Here is a 12,802-nt window from a genome sequence, read left to right as displayed (position 1 = left end):
TCAAACTAATGCTGCATTTAGATGACGTGCTTGTCAAGGCTTGCTGCTGAGTCCCTGCTATTCATGCACGGGTTTCCAGCTCATGACTGACTCACGTGGAATGAGACCCCAAGCCCGAGGATGACTTGAGCGAGTGAACATAAAAAATTATTTGATGACCTGTGCCAGTTTAAGGAACAAGGAAGAGCGATTCACTCCTCGTGCTCACTGAAATACAACAATGCCACACAGTCGTCAGTGTGAATTAGTCCCGTTTGCACAAGTCTAACACGAATGGAAGCTTAGTCACAAGGACTTTTTGATTTTGATGCACAAAAGGTATAATGCATGTCTTAGGACTTTCTGTGTTTCTTATGAATGTGTCTGCATATTAAGAAGGCTTCCTACAGTACCTCTGTCCATTCTGTATGCTGATTTAGCTTGGCAGAGCTGCTTAAAAGATGCTGTAGAAGCAGTCTTGAAGGGACAAATGTATTTCACCCTTAAATCCTTCCAGCAAGGCTTGTGCTAAAAATAGAGTACCCGGTTTGGGAACACAAACCCATTATAAATGTTCCTAAAGTGTGCCCACACATTTTGTTATTAAATCAGAAGAAAACTTCCAAAGGTGTGTATTGCAGGTTGAGTTTATTTCTATTATATTTAGAGAATATTAGTCTTTTTTTCACACGGTTTCATTTCAGTGTAACATTACAGTTTGGAATTCGATGCCTTGAGGGGATATACACTCTCTGTGGAATGCTCATTATTAACTATTACCAGTCAATTGATTATTATGGTCAGCAGTACCGCTCTCCTTTTCTCATTTCTCACCTCACCTCCTCGACTCCTTGCTCCTCGACTACTCGCGTGGCGTCCCTCCCAATCGAGATGCAAGTGGAGGAGTCGAGGATCAAGGAGGCACAAAATAGGGAAATGAGAAAGGCCCTGGGTCTGTGTGGTGTGTGATTGGGCGTGGCGCTCCGGCCCACCTCTGCCACACACACAGATCCTTGTGTATATAAACCCCAGTCCTCCGCTCCATTTTTTGCCAGATCATCAGTAATACTACGTGATACAGTGCTATGGCTCCAAACATACCAGTGAGTGATTCTACTTTTTGATTGTGTTTGATTGTGTTTGTGCCATTTGCTGGAGAAACCTGCCCGCCTGCCTCAACCTAATGGATCCTCTACCATCAAGACTCAGTGTTTGCTCATTCTGTGCTGTGCAAATAAACTGGACTTGAACCTTTTCCCCTCCGCTCTCTGTCTGTGTTTCTGCACTTGAGTCCAGATTACAACATGTCACAACATTGAGTGGAACAAATTTCAATTAAAAAACTTTCTGATATCTGTTATGTTTGCTTTTCAACTGACTGAGGGTTAAAGGACGGATTTTGAGCGGTACCTCTCATGATTGAATCTACCAAAAGGTAGACACTCACTGAACCAACACATTTATGGCAGCACAGTCGGACAGCATTACAACAAGTGACAGAAAATAAAGTAAAAAACTGCTGATTAATCTTATAATGTAGGCTATTTCACTTTCTGACCTGTAATCAAATAAAGCAATTGTAAAATTAATAAACCTCATAACCACTCTGTCATTGTCATCACTCAATTTAAAGTGCTCCCACACAGCTGAGGTCTGCAGCATTTTGTTTTTCCCTTTGATGTGAACAGGAGCGTTACATTCACTGCTGTGAGAGGGATGTCAGGGGTGCGAAAAAAAAACCCTGATATTTGAAAACCAAAATTGAAAATTGAATATATGGCTGTATATATAATTATTCAAATACAACAAAGACACAGATCTGCTGCTTTCATAATCTTCTAGTTTCCACTGTGACATGAAGTGACTTGTATGGAGTTAGCACTCAGCTCACACCATGAAGGCTTGTCTGCTTGTGTTACTGTGTTGAGAGACTGACACTGTCAGCTGAGATGGAGCAATAGCTTAAGGTGGTCACTGCATGTGTGCCATGTCTTTTTATACGCATGTATGTGGTCAAGCACTGAAGATCTGTATGTATTGTTTGACTGTACATATGTATATATGGGTGTGCTCATGTATGCTTGAACACATATGCTCTTGTGCTGGGGCAAAGGATGTACCCACCTGCAGGCGACCAGCATGGAGCTCTAGTAGGAAGTAGTTGGCCTGGCCCGCGGCGAGAAACAGCAGGCCGTTGGTGCTGGAGGTTCGGAAGTGAACGCGGAGCATGTTACGGTCGGATGACTCTGTTGCCTTGAGCTGTACAAAGCCATCGCCATAGAAGGAAGCTGGAGAAAGAGAGATTAGAGATAGATTTTCAATAAGAGAAAGCAGAGAACAAGAGGGGAGCACTGATGTGTTCAAATGTGGTGTTCACTGTCTTTTGCAGGCGCCAGAATGCTGAACGCTCTTTTAAACTGGGCTGACTATGAAGGAGAACTGGAACAGAAAGTACAGTAGCAGTGAACACAGCAAACACAGAGCAAGTCAAGTCAAGCATTGTGGTCTTAATATAGCCAACATGTGACATTTAGATATAAAAGCCAGGCTAATTATCATCCCGGTTGTTCTTTACACACACACACACACACACACACACACACACACACACACACACACACACACACACACACACACACACACACACACACACACACACACACACACACACACACACACACACACACACACACACACAAACACACACAGAGCTTTATAACACACACTGCGCACAAATTATACCTCACCTGATTTAAAACAATGATTGTAAGATGAGTTTAGCCTTTCTGGTGGGCCAGTTACGTTTGTACTTTCAGCACTAAACCAAAAAGATTTTTATGCATTCAAGTACAACAAGAGTACAATTATGACACAATAAAAGCTTTACCCAGAATAATAACCATCTTTAGGATGAAACAAAACTCCAGCATGTGCATCCCGACAGAACTGCAGGTTTATGTCGCCGCTCGTTTGTAGCTTTAGGAGAAAGTTGGTCGTGGACTGTCCAAAACCGTAGGAATGACATAGCTGAATTTTAAAGCTTTTTGACTTTAATGCCACAACAGCTGTATACAAACTGAAGCAGAGGATGTGGAGGTGGCTTGGAGGGAGTCAGACATGTTAGGGCCTGCCCTGCCCTGACAGGAACCTTCAACCTGAACATGAAAGGCTCTGACGTCCCCACATTGTCTGTGGCCCCATGTTCCAGGAACAGCGTGGAGGACGGACCCAGCTGTTTCTTCTACCTCACCTCCCAGCCATCTCACATCACCCTGTAATCTGGGCTAACATGCTCTGAAGCTTTCTAATCTAAGCCTCCATGCCCGGGCACCACCAGTTCAGTTTTTAATGATCTCCACAGTCCCCCGCATATTCAAAGGTTAACAAACAATCTTCGCCTCTGTGAAGAAACATGTCCATTCCATGTTTGATTTATTTGTAGTTCATGACCCAGGGCAAGAATGGCCCGCTAATGGTCCAGAGTGACTAACTGTGGGAAGTTAGATAAAGTTAATGTGAGTTAATGTATTTTTGCTTTTTTTTTTTTTTTTTTTTACTTCTAAAAGGGTTAATGCACTAATGGGTAGTTTGCTTGACCAAATCCAATCTGAATGGACTGTGCAGTAAATTCAACACAATTAGACCAGTAAAGCATGTAAATTAGCCCTGCAGCCATATCAATATACAATCATCAATTAACAGGAGCTGATTGCAAAGACACAAAAACTATTTAAATCAACCTCAGTGTATCAAAAATATCATGCATTTTCTGATAACACGTATGCAAAACCAAAATCAAACAATCAACATTATATGTTCTTACATTTTCACATAATATGTATTTATGTATACTGATTTTTTGGTTTGTGAAAAGCCAGCTCAGTCTTGGTGCGACGCCCATATTTAAAAATAAATCTCTGGTTTTAACTGACTAAACAAAACATTGCTTAGATCTCAGTAAAAAAAGAACATAGGACAATAGGGGCAAATTGAAGCTAATTTTGTATCACTGAGATTACACATTTTTCTATCTTCTAGACTGAAATACAGTGACATCTTCAAATATCTTGTTTTGTCCGACCAACAGTCTAAAACCCAAAGATACCGAGTTTACCATCACATAAGACAAATAAACCCAGCTGATTCTCACAAAACAGAAGCTGGAACCAGGGAATATTTTGCTTGAAAAGTGACTTTATTACTTTATTAGTATTAAAGCATACCATACCAAACCCACAGCTGGAAAGTAAAGTGTGCAATTCTTTCATTAATTTGTTTATCCCAAAGAAATGTTTTTCTAGTCAGCCAGCTTCCTTTCATATCAAGTAGCAGCACATATTTTCCAGTGAACCTCACATGGCTGCTCCCATCTCTTATTCCCCACTATAGCCAGCTTTGGTGCATATTTTGTGAACAACCCACTATCTAACTAATTCACACACAGTAATATTTCCAAGGCCCTGAACCCCCAGCTGAATAATCAAGTACAGGGCAGACACACACTTGACAAAGTTTTGAATATCTTTAAAAATATATCCTCCAGGTGTTTACTTTTCACAAAACCTCTACCTGATGATATCCAGGCCTAGGCATTTATACCTACTATATAAAATGATTAAATATATAACATGTTAAATTAACTGCCATTAACTGACCAGTCAGGTGTAATGCACCTTTAACAGCAGTTAAATACAGCTAGAAATAACAAAATTGACTGGCCTATAGCATCCAGCACTACTCTGACCCTGAGTCAGACTGACTGACTAAATTTATTGTCCTTTCTCATTTATACGTCATGTTCATTCATCTGACTGGCTGTGTGCAACAGGGAGGAAGCATTTTCAAAAACTGGCCAAGAGGAACGCAATAGCATTTTTCCCTTAAATTCACAAGGATGGACATGCATGCTAAATTGTATTCTGGCATTGTCACGCCGACGTCATAGGATTAAAACCAGTACAAAAACAAGACATAATGGTCTTCCCCACAGTTCACTTCTCTAGAGGGAACTGGGAAAGCTGTAAAAACACAGCAATAAGGTTTGGAGTACGTGTTTGAAAGAAAATGTTTCTGCTTTCTTTGACATAGACATTTTGTGGGTGTCGGGGGGTATGCAAATGAAAGAGCACAGTAGCCTGCCAGAAAACAATACAATAACCACACGTTACCACACGTGTACACCTGACTGTGCCTTAAGAAGCAGAAACAGGAGTTGTTTGGGAGGTTGTTCTGTAATCTACATGTCTGCAGGGGCCGTTTCAGTGCGTCAGGGACATTTTTTTTGTGAGAATTCAAAACAACAAAACTAGTGACCTTTCAGTGAAGACCCGCTTACAGTTAATTTGAGGGGTAAGACCAGTGCTTGTCGCTGCCTGTGTGCTCCGTTTATACAACAAATCAGAGATGCAACTTGACTGAACTGACTGCCTCTCTGATGCACTGTCAAAGCCTGGGACGTGGATGTTTTTAGCAATGGCTTATTTCATAATCCTACGGGCATACAGAGGATACATATAGTGAAATGCACTGAAGTAAAACAAATGTCTATACTGTACTTGTTAACAATGAAGGATATTGTCAGTGTGAGTCACAGTGAAATAATTCCTGATTATCTCCAGGGGCAAAGCCCGGCTGGATGCTGAATCAGATGACACATGCACAGGATCAAATCAACCAGAGACTAACGAATGCACACGTGAATGTAAATAGTATGAAGTCGTAACTAACACATTTGCCCCCTTATATCTCTCACTGCAGCAACAATGATGTCCATTTCTATGATTTCACTTGAGCGTGCTATTGTCACCATCAGATAGTTCTTCCAGTGCAGTGAGCATCACAGTCCCATTTCTGCTGCTGCCTCTGATAAGGTGAGAGTATTGTGTGTGCTTACAGTAGTAGAGCTGCAACAATTAACCCATTAGTTATCAACTATTAAATGAATCGGCAACTATTCTGATTTCCAATTAAAGCGGTTTGTGTAATTTCTTCAAGATAAAATATCTAAATTCTCTGATTCCAGCTTAAATGTGATGTGATATATTTTCTGGTTTCTTGACTCCTCTGTGACAGTAAACTGAATATTTTTGGGTTGTGAACAAAACAAAACTTTTCAGGACGTCATCTTGGGTTTGGGGAAACACTGACTGATACTTTTCACCATTGACATTTTATAGAACAAACAACAGTTTGATTAATCCAGAAAATAAAGGACAGATTAATGGTCAATGAAATTAAACGTTAGTTCCAGCCATATACAGTACACTGCATATCCTGTGTGTGCACCCTGCATGCACAGATTATTCTAAATCTAGTGCAAGTCAATGCTTATATTACTGATGTTATTAGCCTCATTAATTTGAAAAAATCCAAACATGACTCACTGATGTCGCTGGAATGAATCTCAACATTGCAGCCAAATACCCACAATCCAGTCCTCATTCACAATGTATTCAATTCTGTTAGGTGTTACACTAAAAGGTTAACATTTTAACACCTGTGAACTACCACAGCAGCTCAACAGCATGTACAGAAAACATTACAATCCTCTGTAAAGTGATACTAAGCCTGCTCTGGGAGACACACTCATGATGTTACAGAAATAGTGCTGCAGCCTACATATTTGAGGAAATCACAGCCACAGCCATATGGTCATGTTTGGGGTTGTTATTTCATTTGTTATGACCATTTAAGTGGTAGTTACAACCTGGCAATCCCAAGTAGCCTTCAGGGTGAAACTAATTCCTCAGTAAACTACAAACACTGGAAGAAACTCGTCAAAGTTAACGAAGAATGAAGAAATGGTTACGGTATTAACAAATCGCCATTGAAAGCACCATCATATAAGGTTATGCCTCGGTTGTTTTCACTAAAAAAAAAAGGTCGAAAAGTTGCAGCTTATTACCTCCCGACGCCAGCTCGAGCAGGAGCGACCACCAAAGCAGACCTCGGAGCCACAACTTCTCCATATTTTCTTCTCCCGGTGGAAACACCAATGTCAGTTAGACTGTAGTTACATATTTACAGGCCTGTTTTCACTTCTTCATGCTGCGGAAACGCCAAACACATACAGTTGTGCAAATCCCCCAAATGGTGTGAATGAGTGTGTGAGAGGAGCTTTCACTGCGCCGTAGACCCTGAGCTTAACTGAGGCACCGACGTAGATCCCTGCTAAACTCCGCCTAGTGCGTTCCTCTCAAAGAAAAAGGGCACGCTAATCTCAGTTTTCAAAATAAAACCCTAACCCTAGAAGAAGGAGGGGGGAAATGCTGCAGGCTAAAGTTTCAATCAAACAACATGCGACAAAACAGACATTTCAAGAGTTTTAATTAATCTGACTTTCATGAGCTTTTATTAAACGTAATGTAAGTGAACATAAAATAAGATTAAGCTGAAAGCGCTATTTATTAATCAGAAGTTATCATGTTACAAATGAATTCACTTATAGCGGTTGCAAGAGCTCAACAGAAAATCTATAGTCTATGATAAAGCATAAAAAATACAATAATTTTGTAAAACGTGTAATTAAATGTTCACATTCCTGCTGCTTGTATATGAATGCTTTCTTAATATACTTTTTCTTATTCTCTATTACGTGCTTCAATAGATTTTAATACATTTTAACTTTGTATATTTATGTTTTTATCACATCATTACCATACTGATGCAATATTTTTACTATATGGTACTTAAGTATGTATGTATAATACACTTCAGACACGATACAAGCATGTGGTAAAAACAAACACTGTACTTTCATATACATAGCATAATACTGCACTTCAAAAATACATGATTTTTTTTGGACTGTTAATATAAGTACCTTCTGTAATTGCTGCTGCTTGGTAAAAAGTGAGTATAATATCCGTGTGTGCGACAGATTTGTAGTACGGTAATAAAGACAAAAGGCAAAAAAGATTTCAGGTCCTTCAGGGGGGTTTACTGTGTCTGATAAATAAATAGTTATTAAATATACAACATTACAATGAATCAAGAAATCATTCGATAAAAACATGCAAGTTAATGAATCAAAGTGCTGCAATGTCAGTAGTTGGCCTAGAAACTGAGGTACAGATTCGCTGACTGGACTCCTGTCTCATTACTATGTATTAGTGTGTTTAACTTGTTTTTCATAATATTGTTATTGCTTCCTGTTTACTTACTTTACTTTACTGCAATCTGGAGAACGTCTATACAAGATATTATTAGAACGATATTATCCAGATTGCAGTCCAGGTTTTTTCAGAATATAGAATAAAATTAGATGCAATTCCTGGAAGTGTTCAAGGTATAAATCATTATCATGGAATCACAACTTAGAGAGTCAATTTAAATTCAAGGTTAAATATGATTCAGATGAGGTATCAGAGCAGATACTGTAAACAAAATACGCGTATGGCACAATCAGTAAAGTGTATGGCACAATCAGTAAATATCAGTGATGGATGGATGTTTTTCTGATCTGATGGGGACGTCAGCACGTTCCCAAAAGGTTTCTGCACTCCTGTTTGATGCAGCTGTAGATGGGATGGTAGAAGTGCCTGTCTGATGCCATGAGGTCGGTGACAATCTCAGTGTGGTCAACTCTGGGCAGCAGGTAGAGCGAAACCTTTATGGACAGCGAGGTGAGGAGCTCTGAGAGCTTTGTGGAAGATTCAACAGGCACGATTATGTCACTGGTCCCGTGGAGCAAAGCGAACGTAGGCACTCTGAAAAAGAAAAGAAAACAATGGGTGAAAAACTTTGTATTCAAAATAAATAACAGATGTGACAGGTTTAATTGTTGCTAAATCCAAATAAATCCAAGTTTGTTTTGTGTCTTTTTTTCTCACCTGTTCAGTTTGTCCTGGTTGAACTTCTTCAGTATGTGTGTTGGTGAGTAGTACGGGAAGTTCTCTACTCCATTCATGGCTTTGTGCATGGTGGAGATATATTCAACTCCTCGCTTCTGCTCGTGCTCATAATGGTCCATAATGTCGTATACACCACTCAGACCTGTGCGGGAAATATGAGAGATTAACTCATTCGCACAAAATCCCCGCAGTCATGTAAATTTGAAGGGATGTTTGTTTAAAGTCCTTTTCATTGTGTGAAACTGGAAGAATTTCACTGTCCTCAAGTCATAACAATAGAAACATGAACAACATGGATGCAACTGTGACTGAAACTTGGTGATGCACAGTAGCGCTTACCAATAACTCCTTTTATCGCCAGTGTAACGTCCCTCTGCTTGCTGGGCTCTATGAAAAGCTCCTCTCTTGAATCAATGAGAAACAGTGCGGTCAGTGCACACAAATGTGCACCTGCTGAATGGCCAATCAACACTATGTTGTCCTATAAAAGACAGAAAAACAAGACAACATATTTAATCTTCCAGTAACATTGTGGGTGTGCAATTATCATTATTCACCAAAATTAAAACATCAGTATTTTAATGTTGCTAAATTAGAAACAGATTAGACTGTTAGGCCACTCAAACTGAGAAAAACATTTTAGGATTTATCGATGATAGATAGATAGAGAAACTGTGAGCTTAAAGGTCCCATGAACTTGTTTTAAGATTCTGATTCTAATTTCCTATGACTTCTCCATGGATACAGGACATTTTAAGATACCTGCGGGTTTTACATGATTTTATAGAACCTTTAAAAGTTTTCCTTATTTTGGGGGTTTATAATAAATGGCCAATCTTGCCATTATTATCTGACAGTTTTCCTCCATTTCCAAAGAATACTTCAGGATATTACTTACTTTGTCAAAGTTGAACTTCTGTCCACTCTCTTGGGCCCAAACCAAGCAGTCAGCAATATCTTGGACCATTCCTAAAACGTTCCCCTGGCAATCAGATGAAACCAGCTGTCAGTTCAGATACCACAGTTACATTTAGAATTAAATTTCTTATCTGCCGTCACTGCATATAATTCTTACAGTTATGAGCTATGATTTCGGTTCATCACACTCTACATACGTGCTATAAATCTTTAACAGTAATGCCAATAAGACTACTGTGTGTTGTTTTAGAGCTCTTACCTTTGGATAGGTGCAGTAATCAGGACAAATGACAGCTGCACCCAGTTCTTCAGCCATCTGCCTGGCCAGCAAACAGTAAATGGATCTGTCTCCAGAGCCCCATGCACCTCCATAAATGAAAACCACCAGCGGTGCAGCCACATCTTTAGACCTGCCCACGTTTGGAGGGTGGTACAAGTCCAGCTTGTTATCTCGGCGGCCGAATGGGATTCCCTTAGAAGTATCCAGACAGACAAAACTGTGAACTCTGACACCATTTTTGGTATTGCAAAACAACTTTTCCAGGGACAACATCAAGTGGTGAAAGCAGAGACAAACATAACAGTGTGATTATTTTATTTTAGATATTTACAGAAATGTCTTGTCCCTACCATGCACAGACACAGACACATACACTTATCCTTAACATACCTTTTCATAATGCTTACGGTTTTCGGCATTCTTGTACCATGACTTCCACTGAAAGTAAAGTCTCCCATACTGCACATATTTGAGAGTTTCCAGCACAGCTCTGGTCAAACAGTATATTCGCCTGATGGAGAGGCCAAACATGAAAGAGGGGATTAATAACTGAACTTTTCCTAATGAGTGAAAAACTGCAGCCGAGCTATATTTTGAGCGGCAAAGAAAAGTTGTACAATAGTAAGTTACCTTGGTTTTAGAGCTTCCATGTACTTCTTATATCCAGGCTTGTTGGGCCAGCCATAAATCCACTGGGCAGCTAGAGAGATGGAGTACGGAAAGCCCACCAACATGAAACCCACCGCCACAGGCAGTGACATGTGATATTTTAACAATGACCTTCAAAAGTAGAAAAATATTTAAATTAAGATATTACTCTTTCAAAAAAATTGTCACTCAATGTTCTCAAAAATGTTATCTTTGAGGGGCTCTTACATGTTGTGGTTCAATCTGACTGTCTTCCCTACAAAGATCAGAACATACAATGTAAGTGACAGGAAAACATATCATTTGTTATATTGTTATCAGACACACAACAGGTAAAGTGTGAAATGATAATGCATCCACACAAGGTGTACACTGAGGTTGTAGTTTTCTGTACCCCTTTCTAATCTTTTCTACTTTCTATTAAAAAGATTTTATAGATCCATTATAAGATATTAATAAATAAAGATATTGGGTTGCCAGGTTCATCATCAGGTTCATCAGGTAAAAGCTCCAATAGACAGTTTGACCTGGAAACTTTCAGACAATTGCTGCAGAGCATCTGAACCAAGATCCTTTTATTAATAACTTATTAACATTTACAAGACTTGATGGAATGTTATACAAAACAATTTTTAACATATTAACATATAAAATTACAGATTAATATATAACATATAATGTTATAAATATTGCTGTTGGATTATTAGAAAGTGAGGCACATGTGACCCTTATTATACTGACTTATTAACATTTGTAACTGCTTGACTAACGCTTAATTATTATGATGATTAATGACTTACCAGCATGAGAGATTTTTGACAACCTGGCAACTGAACTGCTGTTCTAATTAATGGCTTATGACTTATCTATAGCGCATTAGCATTAACGCTTTATACATTATTGATAAAGTCATTAGTTATAACTTATAAACACTTGATAGAGGGTAACTTGTAAAGTGGTACCCAGTTTTCTTTACATGCGTACCAGGATGCCCTCTAGTGGGCCTTTAATAATGAAATAACACAGCCAGGAAGAAACAGCTTCATCAGTGTTAACGTTATTACCTCAACTTTGCATAAAAATAACACAGACATCACACAACGCTTCTGTAAGGGCTACGACACTACGTTACAGCATAAACTGATGTTTGCTAGCTATGAGCTACAGTACGGCTACAACGGCATCAAAGCAATAACGTTAAGATGTTATTTTCCCCTGCTTATCGTAATTTCAGATTCATTAGCCAGACCACTCTCTCAACCTCCTACTAACAGAACAACTGTTGATTTAGCAGTTAACGTATTAGCAGTAAAATGTTCCTAACGTTAGCTTATTATTTGCTTCAGAAAACAACGGAAAGGTCCGGACTACACCAACATAGACATACCAAAATATGAAATTAAATAGCACTTTACGCCGAATGGTTTGTTGTAATTATTTGTGTAAGAGGAACTAAACATCAATAAAGTCTACCTGACTGTCCTCCAACTCTGGGCTCGGCCTCATACAAACAAAGATAAATTCGTCTAAGCGAGAAGTTTCCTGCTGTTAACTTCCGTTTATCCATAAACTACACAGCTTCCGGTGTTGGTCTGAAGAATTGTAAAGGCCGTATAGCTCATAAAAAACAGACTATAGGCTAATTCACCGATGAATGTCACACTATATAGTTATTCATTTGGGTACACGCGGAGGTGCCAACAAAAATGAAGTTTTGAGGTAGTATCATGGCTTCTGTAAAATAAAAAGATAGATTTATATCTTGTAATTGTCAACATCTCTGTACTGATACACCGGAAATACATAGGCCAACTAAAGAATGAGACACTTTCATGTAAATAGCACAAATTCAGGCTGTTTGTTTGTCAGGTTTATTGGTGGTGATCTAATATTTATTGACAAAAAAAGACATTGTAAACAACTTCGAGGCCACGTACTATCTTTTCCAACAGTTTTCAAATGCACCTCCAATTCTTCCTCTGCAGATGGAATTTGCTGAGAGGTCATCATGGATACAACGTTTAGTGAAGCTGTGAGTTGGTTGGGGTGAAACTAAAAGAGCATTTCAATTAGTAAGTGGACCTTAAGTGTGTTTGTTTTTGTCAAACTATATGTTTTTATCCAC

General features: G+C 39.0%; 2 protein-coding genes across 3 annotated transcripts in view; both read right to left on the bottom strand.

The window, feature by feature from the left end:
- The window catches only part of cspg4b (chondroitin sulfate proteoglycan 4b), a 29,773-nt gene extending 22,641 nt beyond the window's left edge, over nucleotides 1-7,132 (bottom strand). The window contains exons 1-2 of the mRNA XM_038703910.1: nucleotides 6,884-7,132; nucleotides 2,104-2,267 (exon numbers count right to left, since the gene is read on the bottom strand). Of these exons, the coding sequence (XP_038559838.1) occupies nucleotides 2,104-2,267; nucleotides 6,884-6,947 (228 nt within the window). The 5' untranslated portion in view covers nucleotides 6,948-7,132. The remainder of the gene's footprint in view (nucleotides 1-2,103; nucleotides 2,268-6,883) is intronic.
- Nucleotides 7,133-7,892: 760 nt separating this feature from the next.
- Nucleotides 7,893-12,214, bottom strand: si:dkey-193c22.1 (uncharacterized protein LOC567837 homolog). Of its 2 annotated transcripts, none has more exons than XM_038704579.1 (9): nucleotides 12,151-12,214; nucleotides 10,906-10,933; nucleotides 10,660-10,809; nucleotides 10,420-10,540; nucleotides 10,009-10,221; nucleotides 9,730-9,813; nucleotides 9,171-9,312; nucleotides 8,811-8,973; nucleotides 7,893-8,687 (listed from the first exon to the last, which is right to left on the bottom strand). In XM_038704579.1, coding segments are annotated over exons 2-9 (1,110 nt in total). In that variant the 5' UTR covers nucleotides 10,908-10,933; nucleotides 12,151-12,214; the 3' UTR covers nucleotides 7,893-8,452. The 2 variants fall into 2 exon arrangements, with proteins under 2 accessions (XP_038560507.1, XP_038560506.1); XM_038704578.1 differs by having other exon boundaries at nucleotides 12,065-12,175.
- Nucleotides 12,215-12,802: the final 588 nt, after the last annotated feature.

The sequence above is a fragment of the Micropterus salmoides genome, unplaced genomic scaffold (assembly GCF_014851395.1).
Source record: "Micropterus salmoides isolate LMB-PRFRI ecotype aquatic unplaced genomic scaffold, ASM1485139v1 Ms_hic_scaffold_7, whole genome shotgun sequence".
Lineage (NCBI taxonomy): Eukaryota > Metazoa > Chordata > Actinopteri > Centrarchiformes > Centrarchidae > Micropterus > Micropterus salmoides.
The sequence above is the reverse complement of the archived record's forward strand: the minus strand, read 5'-3'. Positions and strand labels throughout refer to the sequence as shown.